General features: G+C 47.1%; 1 protein-coding gene across 6 annotated transcripts in view; it reads left to right on the top strand.

The window, feature by feature from the left end:
• The first annotated feature begins 5,700 nt into the window (after window positions 1–5,700).
• The window catches only part of LOC1276460 (sodium-coupled monocarboxylate transporter 1), a 47,662-nt gene continuing 35,030 nt past the window's right edge, over window positions 5,701–18,332 (top strand). The window contains exons 1-5 of one of the 6 annotated variants that reach the window (XM_061644191.1): window positions 5,701–6,031; window positions 11,257–11,772; window positions 12,079–12,282; window positions 12,407–12,555; window positions 16,692–16,853. In XM_061644191.1, coding sequence (XP_061500175.1) covers window positions 11,610–11,772; window positions 12,079–12,282; window positions 12,407–12,555; window positions 16,692–16,853 — 678 coding nt within the window. In that variant the 5' untranslated portion in view covers window positions 5,701–6,031; window positions 11,257–11,609. Of the gene's footprint in view, window positions 6,032–7,081; window positions 7,572–8,765; window positions 9,264–10,761; window positions 11,141–11,256; window positions 11,773–12,078; window positions 12,283–12,406; window positions 12,556–16,691; window positions 16,854–18,332 lie in introns of those variants that run through there. The other 5 variants (XM_061644189.1, XM_061644193.1, XM_061644187.1 and 2 more) reach the window with 5 other exon arrangements.

The raw sequence follows: 18,332 nt of genomic DNA, 5'->3' as shown, positions 1-18,332 counted from the left end.
TGTATGTGAGTGCCGGAACTATAAAGGTACTATATAGTCCCAGCTTCGTCCGTCGGGACAGGTTCTTTGAGGTGAACTGATTTTTCAGGCTGTAGAATAACCGGTTGGCAGCCAGCATCCTTGCGCGCAACTCAGCTTCCATGCTATTGTCGTTGCCGACCTTTGACCCCAGATAGGTAAATTCTGGGACGACTTCAAAAGTGCGTTCACCTATCTGCACGTTACGCCTACGTAGATTCTGATTATTTATTGGTAGGCCCGCTGATGTTGCCACCATCAGTTTGGTCTTTGCCTCGTTTATCTGCAATCCGAGGATCTCTGCCGCCTGCTCGATCCCTTGGTAGGCTTCTGCTACATAGGAGAGCCGCAGACCAATGATGTCTATATCATCAGCGTATGCCAGGATCGGGCGGTCCCATGGTACAGTCGTTAACTCGAATGACTCAATAACATGCCCGTAATGGGTTCAAGGCTAGAATGGACCGTCCCCCCGTAGCAAGGTTGACTATCCGACTGCGTGGTAATGAAATAAGTCTCGAAAGCCTGTTGTATAGGCCGGCATGTCCGCGTAGGACGTTACGCCAAATAGATTATGCCAGGATCTGGGTTGACTTATAGAGAAGATGGTTCCCGAAGTCTCCATCCTTGTGTCGCGGATGGCCCTCTCTAGCGCCAAGTTGAACAGGAGACAGGCTAGCCCCCGTCCCACTGGCGCAGACGCTTGGTGGTAGCAAAAGGTCCTGAGAGTTTTCCATCCACCCTCACCTGGCTAGTGACGTTGGTCATAGACATTCTAACCGGTCATTATCAGTTTGGCCGGAATTCCAAAAGAGCTCATAGCGTCATACAGTTTTACCCTGGCTATACTATCATATGCAGCTGTGAAGTCAATAAAGAGATGGTATGTGTTGTGTCTGTATTCTGCCATCTTCTCCAAGATCTGTCGCATGGTGAAGATCTGATCAGTGGTTGATTTTCCGTTTCGGAATCCTCTTTGATAGTTTCCGACTATCTCTTCAACGTGCGGGACAAGACGATCCTGAAGGATCAGGGAGAATATTTTATAGGCGGTATTCAACACCGTAATACACCTGTTGTTGTTGCAATTACTAGCAAAACTACTAGCACAAACGAAATAAAGAGAAGGAAATACATGTAAACAAATTAAAGAGAAAAGTTTCTAGTGAAATACGTAAAGTGGGACAAAGATTTATGAAACAAAACAGATTTGAAAAAAGGAAATAAAATGATATCAAAACCATTAACAAAAAAAAAAAACAGCACTTAATTCGTGTATAGTGTAAGTAACTAATATTGTTGGTTTAATTGAAAGAAAATTGACATGACAATGATTGACATGGTGGTGTGCCTTTATGCCGAGTGCCGGTTTACGATTTTCTGATTTTTGCTTTACGACTACTTAAAGTATGTCGATAACATCGAATGTGTCTTTATATTACTATCTAATAGCCGAGTAGAGTAGTAATTAAAAGATTTTTGCTATTTGTAACCGCTACAGATGGGAATCAAACCACAATCCATCTCGTATAAGTCGCGTCATCTACCTTACAGACCACCAATTAGTTCCAGTGACGTGACACTTATAACTCATTTGATGTCTACCAGTAATAAGCTTATTGCTTTGTGCAAGTTATTAGATTTCTGTAGAAATTCAGCACAATTACGAACAAGAATTCTTGGAACTATTCCATCGGTCATGCACCCAATGCTCTATTCACGACAAACCCATCCCTGACCCACGGTAAGCTTCACCTGGTTTCGCTCAATGAAACGCCATACCCGACTCGGCTATAATGAGTTCTTTCATGTCTGGCTACCTTTTGCAGCTTGTAAATCATTCTCGCGCCCGCTCGCTAATTCAATCATCCAACAGCCCAAAAACTTCAATCGACCAGCCATCCGCGCATCAAAGAAGCGATGCTCAATATTTGTTTGTTTGTTTGTTTGTTTGCAGCGAGAAATGACGTAGCTGTTCGGGGGGAGCAGCATGCAAAACGTGACGGAAACTACATCCCTACTCGCTCGAAAGTGACTAAGAGCGAAATTACCACGGCAACGTCAGCGATGCTGCAGCGATAAATATGGTCAACGGTACGTTATTAACCGTCCTTGGCTTGGGTGTAACGGGTTCTCCCATGGCATACAGGAAGAAACTGGACGGTATCACGGTGCACCGCACGAATCAGGTTCGGATCGGTTTCGGTCGGGTTTGGCAAATTGCTACCCGAAAAGACAGCGCGAAAGAGGAGGAGAGTCGACAATAATAGTGTTGATCCGTCGGACGCGCTCCATGTGTCACGGTCGTTACACATTAATGTCGTCGAACCGTGCCGGCCCGATACGAAAATATCCGTCCACTTGGAGTTTTTTTCTGATGTGATGGAGCCGTCCACCGTTCCAGTACGAATCCGACTAATCGGCATCGGCGCCTCCGCGACACTCCAATTGCGCCCTAGGTGTCAAATGGCAATTTAATTAGCGAAACGGTGGCGGCAGTATTTTGCGCGTCCACCAAAAAGCGCTCGCCATCAAATCAATTACCCAGTGTTGCCATACCCCCCCCCCATACCCGCACAACTTGGTGGACAAAAATGTGTCCTCCAAGAGTGCGTTGGTGCGCCCCCGGATGAATGAAAGAATCGGCACATCGATCGGTGGAATTTTGAGCAGATTTGGGCGACGTGCATGCTTTCGGACGGTCCTCAAAAGGTCCCGCGCACAGCATTCCCGCCAGTATTGGTTGCGCCCCCTATTAAGAGGACTAATTTGTGTTGCTCCCAGAGTGCTGCGGGTTGTTGCGGGCGATGGGAACATTGTGCTCAGCGCGTACGCAATTAGATATCGTTTTGGAGCGCAAACGAATGTTGGGCGCGCCCCCATCCCAGTTGGTCTCTATCTATCCCCTTTCCCGCCGCAGAGCGGTATCACATGTCACGCTAATCAGCCGAACACCGGGTTAACTATTTTCGACAAATTTGGACGACAGAATGGGTATTGAGTTGTGTGAAATATATGGGCAGCGACGGGGTTTGGGTACGTTACGCTCCATTAGGCGACTTAGGCGGGCTCGTTTTTGGTAATTATGTTGCTGTGGTACTTTTGAAGGGATGAGATTAGAAGCATTGCCGAAACTCCATTCATTAATCAACCAGCGCCGATCAATTGCCGATGGTACGGGAAAAGTTAGTAAAATGTACTGCAGTTTAATGGAGTGGCAAACGGTAACTAAAAGATTCGTTCTGTGCTCAGAGGCCTGATATTTCAAGTATTGCAGAGGAATTGCAATGAATCAAACAAGACAGGCCAACTTCTCTCGAAAACATAACGCTCACAATAGCGTGAGAAAGAGAGAGAGAGAGAGAGAGAGAGAGAGAGAGAGAGAGAGAGAGAGAGAGAGAGAGAGAGAGTCGGAGCTCCAAAATGTCATAGTCTTGTGCTGTTGTGTTGTGACACTTCCCCCTCCTCACGCGACATCGCCTACTTAAACGCGCGTGAGCGTGATCGCGAGACCGGTCTTGTCTGCACGCGGTCTCAGCGCAAGCTGGCTTTTGCTGCTGCCGCCGCCGTCCGTCGTCACGTCACACACACGATACATTATCATGCGTGTGCGCACGCCGGCAGGTAAGGGTCAGTGTATCCATGCGGTTCAGTTTGAACTGGTTCCATCTTCATTGATCCGACTACGCGTGAGCAACAACGGACTGCCCGTGACCTGTCTTCGGATCGTTCTTAAGGTGCGGTTAGAGTTAGTGTGCAAGTCGAAGCAATTTTGGTTTCATAATTTGTTTTTTTTTTCAAATATGCTGAACCATGAAGTTTGATGCATACCACATGATGGGTTTGTCGATAAATAAATGAAATTCCATAAATAAATATAATTTCCTATAACGTTAAAAAAATAAATCTTGCTGAGGTCAATATTTTTGAAGTTTTTTTTTTGTGTGTTAGAATGAATAGTTCATGAATACATTTACAGTAGAGCAATTATCAGCAGTATGATGCGATACTCGATGTTCGTACATTATTAGGTTTTGTATTTGGCAGTGTGTTATGTATGTTTTTTACTGAGAATATTTTTTAAAAACTTTTGATATATTTTATGCAATTTTTGAATTTTACTGATACTTAAACAGCATATTTAGAACATATAGAGCATGCAATTTACGAAAACCACACCGAAAATAAAAAGTAAAATTACATGTTTCAACATTCTGTGTCAGTATTTTTCGACCTTCAAAATGATAAAAAAATATATCAAAAGTTTAAAATATTCTCTTCATTATTGTAGTACATTATTTGGTTTTTATTTGGCAGTGTTATGTATGTTTTTTTTTACTGAGAATATTGTAATGTTTTTTTATATTTTTTATGTTATTTTTGAATTTTACTTATATTTAAACATCATAATAAGAGCATATAAAGCATCAAATTTACTCAAAGCACACCGACAATTTCAACATTCTGAATCAGTATTTTTCGAACTTCGAAACGGTGGTATAAACACTCTTTTCATTCGATAAACGCAAATATTAGAGATACGAGATGCAATAGCGTGTGGTGGTACATCGTCAGTCAATATTTTCTTCTTCTTCTTCTTCTTCTTCTTCTTCTTCTTCTTCTTCTTTGGCACAACAACGATAATAGGATAGTCAGTACCCTTACACGTATGAGGTTACGGTCCATTCGGGGCTTGAACCCATGACCGGCATGTTTTGATTAGGCGTGCGAGTTGACAACTGTGCCACGAGACGGGACTCAATCGATTTCTAAAATTTGAAATTTAAAGAGTGGTCCATCTTCACGCACTTGAAAAGTATTATCAGACCTTATCGGCATTTTCTTTACCTTCTGTCTATGCATATATTTGTAGAATAAAACACACAAAAAATATAATAGTTCCGGACACTTTGATTTTGTTTAGTAACATGATTACAACGATTAGTGACAGTTCATTTTAACTAAGTTTAAAGTAGTTAAAACTATAACTTAATTTTATAATCATAATTTTAATGTTTTAACTTCAAATACTGTCACAACTAGAAGTGTCCGAAATTGGTTAACTAACATGCACAACATAATTGTCTCAAGAACCTACAAAGATGCGTAATAATAGCCTGTTTGTTGACTGAATAAGTGTTTGCTAAACAAATTAGAGGCTTCAGCTATTTTTCGTTAATTGTTGCACGATCTAAAAGTAAACCATTTTTTTTTGTTCGCTTTAGCAAACGTATGCTAATCGAATTTTTGTAAAATTAGTTGCTTGATGCTATTATTCATTAGAACATTCGAAAGGGAAGGTGATACTACTACCGTTTCTTTCATCGCCACATCCCCGTTTTTTGTACTGTTGTGCGAAAATTCGCATGTAATTAGTGGATGGCAAAACTGCTGCCACACGCCACCGCGGGGTCTATTCGCACCTTTAGGTCTGGTCTGGTCGATCGCAAACTAAGCCCCAGCCGCCGCATGGTTCGAATCGGTTTGATGCGGTTCCACCAGGTGTGCGGTGTGTGTGTACTGCTGTGGTGCCCGTTCGGTTAACGTTAATCGACCTCCAAAGAAAAGGGTAGGGAGGGGGATTGCATTCGAGAGCGTGCGAGACGCGCACACTGAACGTTTTATCTCGCCCGAACTCCACTCCAGTTCTGCCAGTGAAGTCGTCCCCTGTGAGGAGTGGTGGTGGTCCGATTTGCAAAACTGTTATTCCGCATCCGATTTCTGCGTGAGCGTTGCTTCCGGTTTGATAAGCGGCGGAAAGAAGCTATATCTACTCGTACGATCCAGTGTTCTAGGTTTGATTCTGCCGCCAGTGTTCCGATCGAATGCATCGCGGTGGTGTGTGAAGTGTTGAGACACAGTGCGTGTATGTGCATAACGGTGTTGTCCCTACGGCGGATCAGCTTGAGGCGAATGCAACGGCCCCACCGTACGTGTCGTGACAGCCAGCGGTGTTCGAAGATTGTGAGCAATTTTCGTGAATCGCCCCACCGGAAGCGCCAGTTTCGTTGAGGTAAAAGATGCGGCGTTGGAGGAGTTGTTTACCTTTTGCTGTCCAGGTGCAAAACAGGTTGTCGGTGGGAATCAGTGGGGAAGGTCTTTTTAATTTAAGTAGCTGCTTGCTTGAGTGCTGTAAAACATGTGCTGTGTGGCGGCGTCTCTGCTGGCCGTTTGTTTACATCTTGTGTTTTTCCACCCTTCACCCCCCTCCCCCCTATTGTTTTCCATAACTTCCGGTAGTGATTTGATAAAGTGTGCTAACACAAAATCAGGGACGGAATTAACACGGGCGTAGCGTTATTTTGTTATTTTCGATGGGATATCAAGCTCATCAACGCGTTGCCCCCCGCTCGACTGCTCGGTGTGTTTCTGTGTGCCATTTATATCCATTAGGCTTCATTGTTGTTTCCCGCACCTATAGTACAACGATTTTCCCCCCGTGTCTCGTGGCGACTCGTCGTCGTTGGAATGTTTATGAAAATTTACGACCAAAGTTTGAACATTTTTCCAACTGTTGTCTCTCTCTCTTTGTTAAGTGGGGCAAGAATGTGACACACACTTTCCGGCAGTACTTTACCGACCGGTGTGCCGCCGCCGCCACTTTTTCTACTCTCAGAATGACCCATTTGAGCTGAAGTTGCTGATGATTGACGACGATTGGTCTTGGGAGGCAGCCTCTTCAGCCTGGAATAGATTTTAATTAGTGTAATAAAATCTCGTTAGTCACTGTGTTCGATGGTTGTGTGGTGCGCAACGGTCGAGTAACGGTGGCACGGATTTTTACGGTCAATTACATCAGTGTGCGGCAGTGAGTGTGGTAGATTATACAAAAATACCTCTCCACTCACCTGGCGTGGATGCGACACTTGAAACTTGCAAAAGTTTCTTACAGTCTCGCGCTTCACCCTTAGGCCCTGCGCGCTAATCGGCGCATCCACTTGAACGGGACCCGGGACCGGGGGGGAACGATTTTTATACCCACACTCATCATGCTTGCACCCTTAAATAGGCCATCGCTCATAAAAGATGCTTCCAATCGCGTGGTGTTCGCGACCACCACCGAAACACACGCGCGGCACAGGAAATTAATTTTGTTCCGCCCGATAAGAAGCGCCAAAATAAAAGAGGTTCGTCTCCTGTTGCCCGTACGAATTGATTCGTACGCAATTTGCTCTGCCCTCAACCCCAAACGTCATTCAAAGTATGGTTCGTGTTTGTGCAAAAACAGTGACTTCACTCTTCATCCAAGTAGGTGCAAACTCACCCAAACTCCGCCGTGTGCGAGTGTGTGTGTCATGGTTGTTGTGTTGTTGTGATGCAGTGATATCAAAATTGTTTGTGTCGACCCTCCTTTCCGGTGTACACCCGTGTGTAGGGCTAGCCAAATTTCGCAGTACCATTGCCTGGTCTGGTGGCGTTCGGTTTGTGTTTGTGGGCATGCGGAAACGAAAGCGCCGGAGGAAGTAGAACAGTAGAACAACTTGCTTCTTTTTCGTGTGTGTGTTGTGTTGTGAGAATCTTCATCTTGATCATCCTACCCGTCGGTGGTGGTGGTGGTAAGTGATGTAGCGGTGGGAAACCATAATCCTATTAGCGAGCGTGGCAGAATCTCCTGTGCCGGGTTAATAAAAACGCGCGCTAATAAACTCAACCTTTCACCCGGCTGCGGTGTGAGGCGGTGAAAAAGCTCTCTTTCTCTCTGACTGTGTAAGCGAAGGAAAGCATGGCATGCTGCGTAGTACTAGTTAGAACACACACACGCACAAACACATCGGATTACGACAATTAATTAATGTCAACCCCATTAACTGCTGGCGACGACGACGGCGAAGACGCGACCTGCTCCCGATTAGCCGCCGTGAATGTGAATCCATCATGCTTTTTGATGCTTTTGTCTCCTCGCGCGTCGCTTTGTCGTGCGGCACAATGTGCGTCGCGCAAAATGTTTGCGCAAAATAAGGACGTTAGGTTAATGGAAGGGTTAATTCGATCCTCATTTGTGGCGGGACAGTTTTTTTTTGTCTAACACAACCCCAGGGGAAAGTATGTCCATTTATTGCAATAATTGCCCCCGGCTCGAGGGTCGTTCGTAATCGTACGCCATCTTGAAGTAGCGCTAGAATGTTGCGTTTCCTTTGTACGGTACTACCCCCGCCGCTGCAATTGCAGCACCCGCGGTTGCGCTGAGTCAGAGCAGCCTCGGAGGTCGTCCACACGGCGTGTTTTGTATTGCGCGCCCCTGAGCGATCGTCGTAGTTGGGCGTTTGCTGCTGCTGTTGCTGCCGCTGCACCGCTCGCTGTGGTGCTTGTTGCAGCTGGTTATGTCCGCCGGCTTGAGGTTTGAACTAGTTCCATCCCATTCTAACCCGGCCCGATCCGCCCGGTACCGGCGTGGTCCCGGGAAGCCCTTAAGGGTGTCGCAACGTTGAGCTGTGCGCAACATTGCCGTGCTTCTTGGGCGTTTTGCAATGCTGTAGCAACCGTGGGGTGTGGAAAATTTTCGGGCTGTGGCTTTCGGAGGGCGTTAGGGGTGCTAATCATACCACTGACCCAGTGTGTCATGTGTGTGTGTGTTTGTTGATTGCATATGATTTTTTTTTCTTGTTCCAATCCATCTCGCCAAAAACTAATATGAGGGAGAAGTGTTCATGCGTTAGATCATGATGGAGGAAGCTACCAAGCTGCGTGTGTGTGTCTCACTCTCCCCGTCGATACGCGAACGGATGCTTCCTTACTCATCATTCTTCCCCCTCCCGCTCCAAACACACACACAAAGGGCGATTTTTGCTAATAAATGGTGGACGTTTCGGGCGCGTTTCATTGAGTTTCCAATTTGCTCCCGTGCGGTACGGACATACCAACGGAGCAACGATCACGAACACACGGAGTACGGTCAGCTGTGGTGTAGCTGGTAGTGTTGGTGAAAGTGTGAACGTTAGTTTTGTTTGGAAGTGTTTGAAAAAAGACGCAAAAACCTTTTTACAATTTTTTTGTGTAGTTCCCGAATTCGAAAGTTTTGGATTTAAATCGGTCGCACTCAGGTGGACCTGAAAACCCTTCCTTGCCACTAACAAAAAAACTGCAGCTTGCGGACGTGTTTATGGTGGTGCTACGGTAGTAAGTGGTCAGTGCAATACCGCGAATGCAACACAGAACGGGAAGCTACGGTTTGATCGTACTGCTGCAGTTTAGAACGTTTCTCAAGTACCGCGAAGTGCCGCACCGGAAGCGCCAGTTTCGCTGAGGTAAATAGACATTTTTGGCATTTATTGTTTCCCTCAATGTTTTGCCCACATCTCACAGAAAACTGTCCCCGTGTCCGCTGTGGTGTGAAAAACCCACCCAACCTTTGCTCAGTTTGCTCTGCCAGTGGGCTCCCCAGTAGTGGTGGGAGCTCGGAATCGGACCTACCCGATTCCGATTCCGTGTTCGGAATCAATTCCGGAGCCGATTCCGACGCTGGAATCGATTCCGATTCCGGAGCCGATTCCGGAGTCGATTCTGGAGTCGATTCCGGAGCCGATTCCGGAATCAATTATAGATCCGATTCCGGAGACGATTCCGGAACAGATTTCAATTCCGGAGCCGATTCTGGAATCAATTCGGGAGCCAGTTCCGATTCTGGAGTCGATTCCGGAACCAATTCCGGAGTCGATTCCGATTCCGGAGCCGATTCCGGAATCGATTCCGGAAACTGATTCCGGACCTACTATCCGGAATCGATTCCAGAAGACTGTGGAGCTAGCCGGAATCGATTCCGACAAAAACTTCATTTTTCCCATCACTACTCCCCAGAGCAGCAGACTTATCAACCATATCAATCTAATCAAAAGGCCCTCTTTGGCGCACTGTGTGTCCGTGCCCATCAATTATGTTTCCGGTGGAGCTGGTGGGCTCGTATCGTTCGCTTTTTTGTCTACTTCTTCCTGATTGAGATGATAACATCTTTGATTAATTTGAGACACATCCAAAAGAGGCCCAAGAGGCACGAGGGAGATAGTGTTTGCCCTTATCAGTTTCATTTCGCCCAGCGCTGCAGAATCAGCACTGCTCGTCGCGTCTCACAACAATCACGCGTGACTCATGGGTTTGTGTGGCTGCGAGTTGTTTTCGCATCGGATAGATGGGTCTCCAAGGAGAGTTTCTGCTGCTTCCTGAAAAAAAAAACGAAAATGGAACCTAAAATTAAACGCTTTTGGCAAACAGTGAGAGCGGCCGAACGATATATCGGACGGTCACGTTTTGGAGCAACAACCGCGCTCAATGCTCCGGTGGTGTGTTGACGGTACCCATTCGCCACACCGCTATCAGGCGTCGACACCCTTTATGCTTCGAAGGTTGGTTGGGTTTTTCGATTCGACCGTTTTCGGTACTTTTGCGGTGTGATAAGCCAATAAAGCATGAGCACACGGGATGAGTGAAGTGTCTTTATCGTGGACCAATGGGCAGGCCACAATCAGCGCGTTTCGGTCGCGGCAGCGTCCTCCCCTATTTCATTGAATGGGGCGGGCGGTAGAGTGAGTGCCTCTGCACTGCATTTCTGAAGATTGAACTGGATCGATCTTCTTCTAACTCAACCGATCTGCACTACTACCGGTAATCAAGGGGAGGCAAGATAAAAAATACCAATGCACGTCGTCACACACGGCGTGCTGAGTGCCGGCAAACGCGCGGTGTATTGTGTGTTGTGTCAGGGCGGGTGATGATAGATGGGAAATGAAGGAGTGCAGCTTTGGTCGGGAATGCGGGAAGCAGCAGCAGTAGCAGCAGTAGCCGTGCTGGAGAAGATCTTGATAAGTGTACAAAACTCTGGGCGTATAAACGGTGCGCTGCTCGTTCGCTGGTCGTTCAGTTGGAATTGTTCCGTTGGAAAGCGTTCACTGGAGTGTTGGCAGCGTGCTGTAGTCGCTCGGGATAACTGTAGTGTGTGTGTGGCCAAGTGGTTTTGTGCGATTTGTGCATCTTCGATTGCTTCTTCTTGGGGGAATATCCAACGGGAGGGTCCAGTTTCGAAAGCGAATGCTCTACCAAAGGGACAGCCAGGGACGCCTTGTGATTGCACAGTTTCGCACTGTACTGACACTGCGTGAATCTCCCCATCGCAAGCGCGCCTTTCTTTAAGGTTAGAGCTGCACTTAAATCGTTAATGCAATTGTTGTTGGTGTGTGTGTGTGTGTGTGTGTGAATGGCTCTCTAATGTCCCTCTCTTTCTGTCTCTTCTTTTCCCCCCTGGAATAGGGAAATAATCCTTTCATCTGCCAGGCACAGTACAAGTCTCAGTGTGGAGATGTAAATCACTCGCCCACGTGCAAGCAATACTGAACACAGCCGCCAACCGCTCCCGAGCCTCTCCCGCAAAGCGATAGAAGAGAGACCGACCCTTTTAAACCGGTGTACGAACAACAAATTAAGTTTGCCGACTGCCCAACCGACCAACCACCCACCAAAACACCCATCTGAAAGTCTGCTTGTGGATTCTTACGAGTGTCTCTGTGTGTGAACAAGCAGAGTTGGTGCAGCAGTTGGGACAAACATCTGGAGCGTGCGACAACAAACACAAACTCCAGCGTCCTCCAGAGTCCAGAGCGGAAATGGCAAGCTACTGTCAGTACCTGCTGGTTGTATTGCTGGCGGGTGTCGCTCTTGGGCAGCCGGAGAGCATCCGCACCGAGCCCACGGATGACTCGAGACCAACGTTTACGGTGTACGATTACTTGGCGGTCGCCTTCATGCTGGTCATCTCGATAGGCATCGGTAAGGCATTGCTGCTTAGTGCAGGGTTTTCCAGGAGTTCTCATAGCTGTGGAACACTTTATTGACCCTTTGTTGCGTGAAATGAACTTAATGTAATGGGAATTGGACTCCATAGCACCCTTGCTGGACAAATCCAATAGGAATTGCTAAGGATCCTGTCCAAAAAGGGTGCCAAGAGTCCAATTTCCATCATATAAAGTTCATTTCCAATAAGAAAGAGGCAAGGAAGTGTCCCACAACTATGAGAACCCCTGTAAGCCGGGTGAGCAACGTTTCACACTCATCTTCCCACCTTTTCTTCACCAGGCGTGTTCTACGGATGGTTTGAAAAGCGGGGCAGCAGTGGCGTCGATGCGGCTGGCGGTGAGTCGAGCGATGACTTTCTGCTCGGCTCGGGCATGAGCCTGTTCCCGGTGACGCTCAGCCTCACCACCAGCTTCATCACGGCGATCGAGCTGCTCGGCAACCCGGCGGAGATGTTCTTCAGCGGCACCCAGTTCTCGCTAATCGGTAAGTGGTGGCGACCGGTGTCGGTTTTTCTTGATCGAACGTACCTGAAGAAGCAAAGAGAAAGTACTTTTCGTTACACTCTGGTTTGTGATGTATTATTTTCACAATCTTTCCCCACCCCCAGTGATATCGATGGTGCTGGTAGTGCCGGTTGCGGTGAAGGTGTTCTATCCCATCTACTACAAGCTGGATGTAACCAGTTGCTACGAGTATCTTGGGATGCGGTTCGATAAGCGGATCAGAACGTTCGGCGCGGTGCTGTACATTCTTCAGGTAAGGTCCTTCTCTCTCTCCCTCTCCAGCATGTATCGTAAGTTGAGGCTTCCAGTTCTTACAACGCTGAAAGCTTCCAGGCAGGAAGCACTCGATACGGAAGTACCCGAGTACTCGTCGGGGCTTGAGTTAAGCCTTTCTGCTTACTCGCTGCTTTACCACGACCACGAATAAAACCTCCGATGCTTGGCCCGCTCGGTGTGCTACAAACACATAAAACAGCAAACGATTTACGGGTGGCAGCCTACTGCGAAGTAACCAACCCTCCCTCCACCCCCAAAACCGCCATGTGCTCGTATGTCGTAAACTTTGGGTTTGCACGGTATTCGCACGTCGATAAAACACACTGCGACTGAATACTGCGTTACCGTTTGTACCTTCAATTCATTCCCCGGTGCTCCAAGGCAAAAGGAATGATGCGTTTTCAAGGGGGTCACACAGTTCACAAAACAGATCCACTTCAACCGGGGGGTATCATTACAACGGGCCAAGATAGGGGGTTGAATTTGTGTCTAGCTCAGTGCTGCAACCAACGTCAGAAAACGTTCGGTTGTTTGATGCAATGTTGCCGCTCTTCTAACTGGTTTGCGCTGTTTTTTTTGTTCAATCCCTTTCCGCACAGGTTTGATGATGCTTTTGCGTTGATTATATTTGATCTTGTCTTTCATTTTCGGTCGTTAAATCGAATCAAGCGAACAGGAACGCCGTCCTGAATGTTGCTTTTTTTCTCGCTCTCTCTCTTGTTGGTTGATTTGTGGTAAAGGTCTGAAGACTGAAGTTGTGGTTGTTGTTATGGCCGTTTGCTAGCACATATGCGGTGCGTTTGTGTATCTATCTGTGTATCCCCCCATGAAAAAAAAAACCACGCAACCGAATGTGAATTCGGATTGATCTCAGCCGGGAGATCCGAAAAAAAAGCCGGGAGAAGGATGCGACACACAGGGCAACGAGAGGGTTTTGTAAAATTTATGTTTACCAACTCCCATTCCGCCCATCTTATTTGCATTTTCTTGTGCCACAAAAAAAAAGGTGTATGTGTGTGTGTATAGGCATAGGTAGTATCGTTTGGCTTCTGGTGTGTTCCTTGTCGGTGTGCCAACCGGTCGTACCGGGGGAGCCCGGAAAAGATAAAGGCTCGTTTCAAAAAGGGATGACTTCTGTATGCTGTTTCAAGGATGCCTCCGTTTTTTTGCCTTCTGTTCGCTATTTCCATTTGAAGGGATAGGGGGAAGAGGCCGCTGGAGCAATGGTACACAGGGAGATGGAGTGGAGGATACTGCTTTGGTGGGAAATGTTGTTCCCGCGCGCTTTTAGAATGAATGCTGTTTATTTGAGGTAGAAAATTAAATCGTACGCTTGCTGCCGCCCTACCGGAAAGAGTTGTTGATCGGAGCCTTTCTTGCCCTCCTCTATTCCCCATTTAAGAGGTTTACCATTTCACCAGACTCAAGTGTGTATTTGCACGGAGCAAGGTGTGATTGTGAAATCTGCGAGAACGGTTAAATTGTGCAGATGCGCGTTTCGGTATCAAAACCATGTGGTTCGAGAATGAACGCGTGCATTAGAAGATGAGGAAACTTCCAGGAAGTAATGCACAAAGTGTTGTGAAGTGTATTTGTAGGATTTTCTAAGAATTGGAACAATCTTGCCCCCAAAATGGCAGTGAATCTCTGTTCGATTGAAGTGGATTAAAACGGGAGATACTTAGAATGGCGCAATACTTTTCTAAAGTAAGAGGCATTAAGATTACTTTAGCTTAAAAAATCCTTTTTAGGCTTATGGTGTTCCATTAAAACGGCTGATGCTTTTTGTCAGTTTTTTTTTATTTTTTAATAATTTCCAAACCATCATACATGGTCATACAACATTCAAATTTACTGCCAAACGGCTGCTTTCCATTGCAACACAAAACAGAAAATCCTACCTTATCCAACAGCTTATAGGATCACGTTGCGAATCGGCACGAAACCGACAGGCGTACGAGTGTGCGTGCAGTCTGACATCTGGGGCATAAATATGGAAGGCCCATTTTGGTTTGGCTCCCTCACTGGATTCTGTTTTGGAAGTGGAATCCAAGTGTCAGTGCTATCTCTATGCCACACTGACGCACCCCTTGCGATGCGGATTGGGATCAGTATAGGACGTTTAATCCACACACACACACCACAGAATTTGGCCGCAAAAAAAAGGTGTCACTATTGGGGGCGCTTTGGGCAAGTACTGTCCGGTAGTAACAACCCCTAACACCAAGCCTTAGCTCTAGCACCTAGGAAGTGCTGGAGGGCGTTGGCAGTACCTGGCAGCCCTCACTGATCTGTTGTGATATTTGCTTGTTACTGTTATTAATCAAACAATTGGCGGAGGCCACATTTGGCTTGCGGGCGGACGGTTATACCTTCGTCAAACTAGGAGGATTTCCTCCCGTAGTGTGTGTACGGTGGAGAATTAAAGCGGTATGCTTGCTTGGTATGCTTTTTTACCGGTAAATGGTATGCTTTTTTACCGGTCGTGTTGGAGCCCTTTGATTGCACAGATACATTTCTTCTTGGAACCGGAACAAACCATCACGTACTTAACCTAAAGCCTGAATTGCTATAACTACTAGCCGGTCTGGATAGACACAGACATAAAGATGCTTTCATCGAGCCGCAATGGTCCGCAAATGTTGAGCCTGTCCGGGATGAAGTGTACCCAGCACAACTGGGAAAGCACAAGTACACACAGACACGGTGAGATTAGGTAGAAAGGTAAACTTTATCAAAGGTGGATTAAATGGTGTGATGGAATTAAGTTTGATTGAATTTTATTCCCAACGTTTCGCTTCCCTCGGGCTGCTGTTTCGGCACCACCTGACATCCCGGTGGCCAAATGCATCCCTCCCCAAAAAATGCCGGAAACTTCCAGCTCTACCATCTGCTTGATCCCTGTGTGTCTTCGTTTTCCCCCAATGGGAATATATAGACACATACACGGCTGAAATTGAGTTTAGTAGTCTACCAAGCGTTTGATTGTTTCTCCGGTCGCTTTATGCGTCGTCGGGTTTGTGGCTCGGGAAAATGGTAAGAATTTTCAGCGAATTGCTTCGTTAGTTCCAACGGCGCTGATTGTTCAAACGAAGTACGGTACAGGCAAGCAAAAGCTTGGTTGGTAGGTCTTACGCGGCTGCTCGTTTCCGGTCACTTACACCGAGCAAAAAACCCCCCCTCATTTGCTTCATAGCTTTATCCTACACCGGGGAGGATTAGGGATTAATTTGAAGCCAAACAATGCCGAGCGAGGAGCATGTCGGATCGTCGAGGCTTGCTGAGGAGAGAGGGGTCCGGCACCATGATGGGCCATCTCCTCCTCACTGCGCACACAAGTGTGTTCGCCCTGTAGCGTACTTTATTGAAAACGATGAATGCCCGGGACACAACGCTCAACGTTCGCTTAATGTCGGAGACGCTTTGCCGTGTGGCGTGTCTTGGGGGCATGGGATGGGCCAGGTATGTTGTGGCGGCACACGTTCCCGGAAGTAGCATTAGTCGGAAGGACTACACTCACTGACCGCCGAGTTTGTCTGTGTGTGTGTGTGTGTGTGTGTGTGTGTGTGTGTGCCGTTTTTATTGTATCCAGCCTTATGGGAACCGGGAATTGCGCTGTTACCAGCGTCTCGTGTTGCTGTAAACATCACACTTTGCCTCAATCTCTTGCGCCATTTTGCCTTAATCCAGTGTCATCTTGCTCCGTCACAAAACGCTCTACGCTCTAAGTAATCCTATCCTTAAGTACGTGTGTGTGTGTGTGTGTATGCAGCATTCTTCCTGTACTGGGAATGATTTTCTATAGCTCCACTTGCACAACAACACGGTGTGGGTAGATTGTCAGGTAGTTCCTGGAGCTCGTACCGTTACCATGAATCCATCACAATCAGCCAGCCAACCTGCCGGCTTTGGTGGAAGAAATCGAAGAAAGAAAGGGGTGAAAAAAGAAAGCAAGAGACGAACCTTTGACCTAGGCACGTTTCACAGCAACTCACAGCGCTCAACGCGGTACCTGGGCGTGTAGATCCACATACTACGTACTACGTACTACTACGACTATCGCTTCGTATTGTGCCTTCAACGTTCCGTTTTCGCTTTCCTTTCCATCTCCAGATGCTGTTCTACACGTCGGTGGCCGTCCTGGCGCCCGCCATCGCCCTCTCGGAAGCAACAGGTCTGAACAAGTACATTGCCGTCGTCCTGATCTACTTTGTGTGCATCTTCTACTCGTCGCAGGGCGGCATGAAGGCGGTCGTTATCGCCGATACGTTCCAGGTGAGTTCCCCTAATGGAGGTTCGGTGTAAGGCGTGTTGGTACGATGGCAGTGACAGAAAGGTAGAGAACTTGCCTATAAGTGACGTGTGCAGTTGCTTGGAAGTGTGGATACTTTTTCTTTAAACAAAAAAGAACAATACTCCTCACAGGTCGTTGCTCGACCGGAAGGAACGAACTGCTTTCCACCGGACAATCCAGAAACAATCTGCATCAGCTCGGCGAGCATCGAAAACGTATCCATGCGCAAAGCAACGGTAAAAAAGCAGCTCTAAAGGCGCACTGAAGATGGTAGTTGGCTTTTTTCTTTTGCCTTTTACTTCCTGCTGTGCTTTTCCACTGTTGTGTTATCGCAATGCGGGGAAAACAAGCGGCCAGTCAGGCAGGAGGCCTTGCCAGTGCAGTTTATTACATTGCGGGTAGGAAGCGGCAGCCGAGGCCTCCCGTGCATCGTTCTGCGCCGTGAGTCGATTTGCACAAGTGATTCATGCGTACTCCCTCTCTCTCTCTCTCGACGCGTCTCGATCTCAAGGAAAACAATGCCAACGGAGACGAGAATGATCTTGTGATTGTCGTTTGGATGGTTGCTACGTCTTTTTCTGTTGTCTGTGTGCCACTCGACAGTATTTATTTCCCTGTCCCATCCCCCTCTATTGGGGGATGATGCTTATCCTGAATGTAACAAAAAAAGAAGAAGGAAGATTGTCAGTGATGACGTCGTCAGTCGGTGGAAGCTCTAAGACAAACAGATCAGCCGTTTTGTACCGGATTCAGTGACGCTTCCTCGGTACGACAGGATCTCTGCGGTGCTGAAGTGACGTAGAGAGAGAGAGAGAGGCACGGGCTTCGGGGTGCCGATAAGAAGGACGGGCTTAGCTGTCGTCCAATGATAGGATTACATTGTAATGAAGAGCTCACATAGCACGCGCACTCCCTCTTCCTGTTGCATGATGGGCCAACATACTGCTCACTTAGTGTGGCGGCGGCAGTGTGTGTGTGTGTGTGTGTGTGTGTGTGTGTGTGTGTAACGCTCTTTGCAGACGCTTGACGGGTGCTTAAGAGCTTTTATGTTTGTACGTACTTCTGTGCTGTTCTTGCTTATCTTATTTTCCATCTGGATGTATTTTTTTTTCTTTTCGGTTTAGTGCCGGTGTGTATTGTGCTACCTTGTTTCCATTCTTGATGTTGCCTTTATTGTCGTGCACTGACTGCCGTGTAATGGATGGTAAAGGTACACACACACACACACACACATGGGGGTACATTTCTCATGTACTTTTTGCAACGAGGTAGAAAATTTCAATCTTGCGCAAGAACAAACAAAAAACACGAACGAACGATGCTTAGACTTTTGTCTTGTCTTGTGCTAAGCAGGATGGCACAAAAAACAGAAGAAGCACCCGGAAAGAACAGATAAAGGCAAGCAACATTTAAGCACCCCCTCTTCCAGTCCCGCCTTTAAGGCACATACACGTGCGTGA

Source organism: Anopheles gambiae, chromosome 2 (assembly GCF_943734735.2).
Source record: "Anopheles gambiae chromosome 2, idAnoGambNW_F1_1, whole genome shotgun sequence".
NCBI classification, from domain to species: Eukaryota; Metazoa; Arthropoda; class Insecta; order Diptera; family Culicidae; genus Anopheles; species Anopheles gambiae.
The sequence above is the reverse complement of the archived record's forward strand: the minus strand, read 5'-3'. Positions and strand labels throughout refer to the sequence as shown.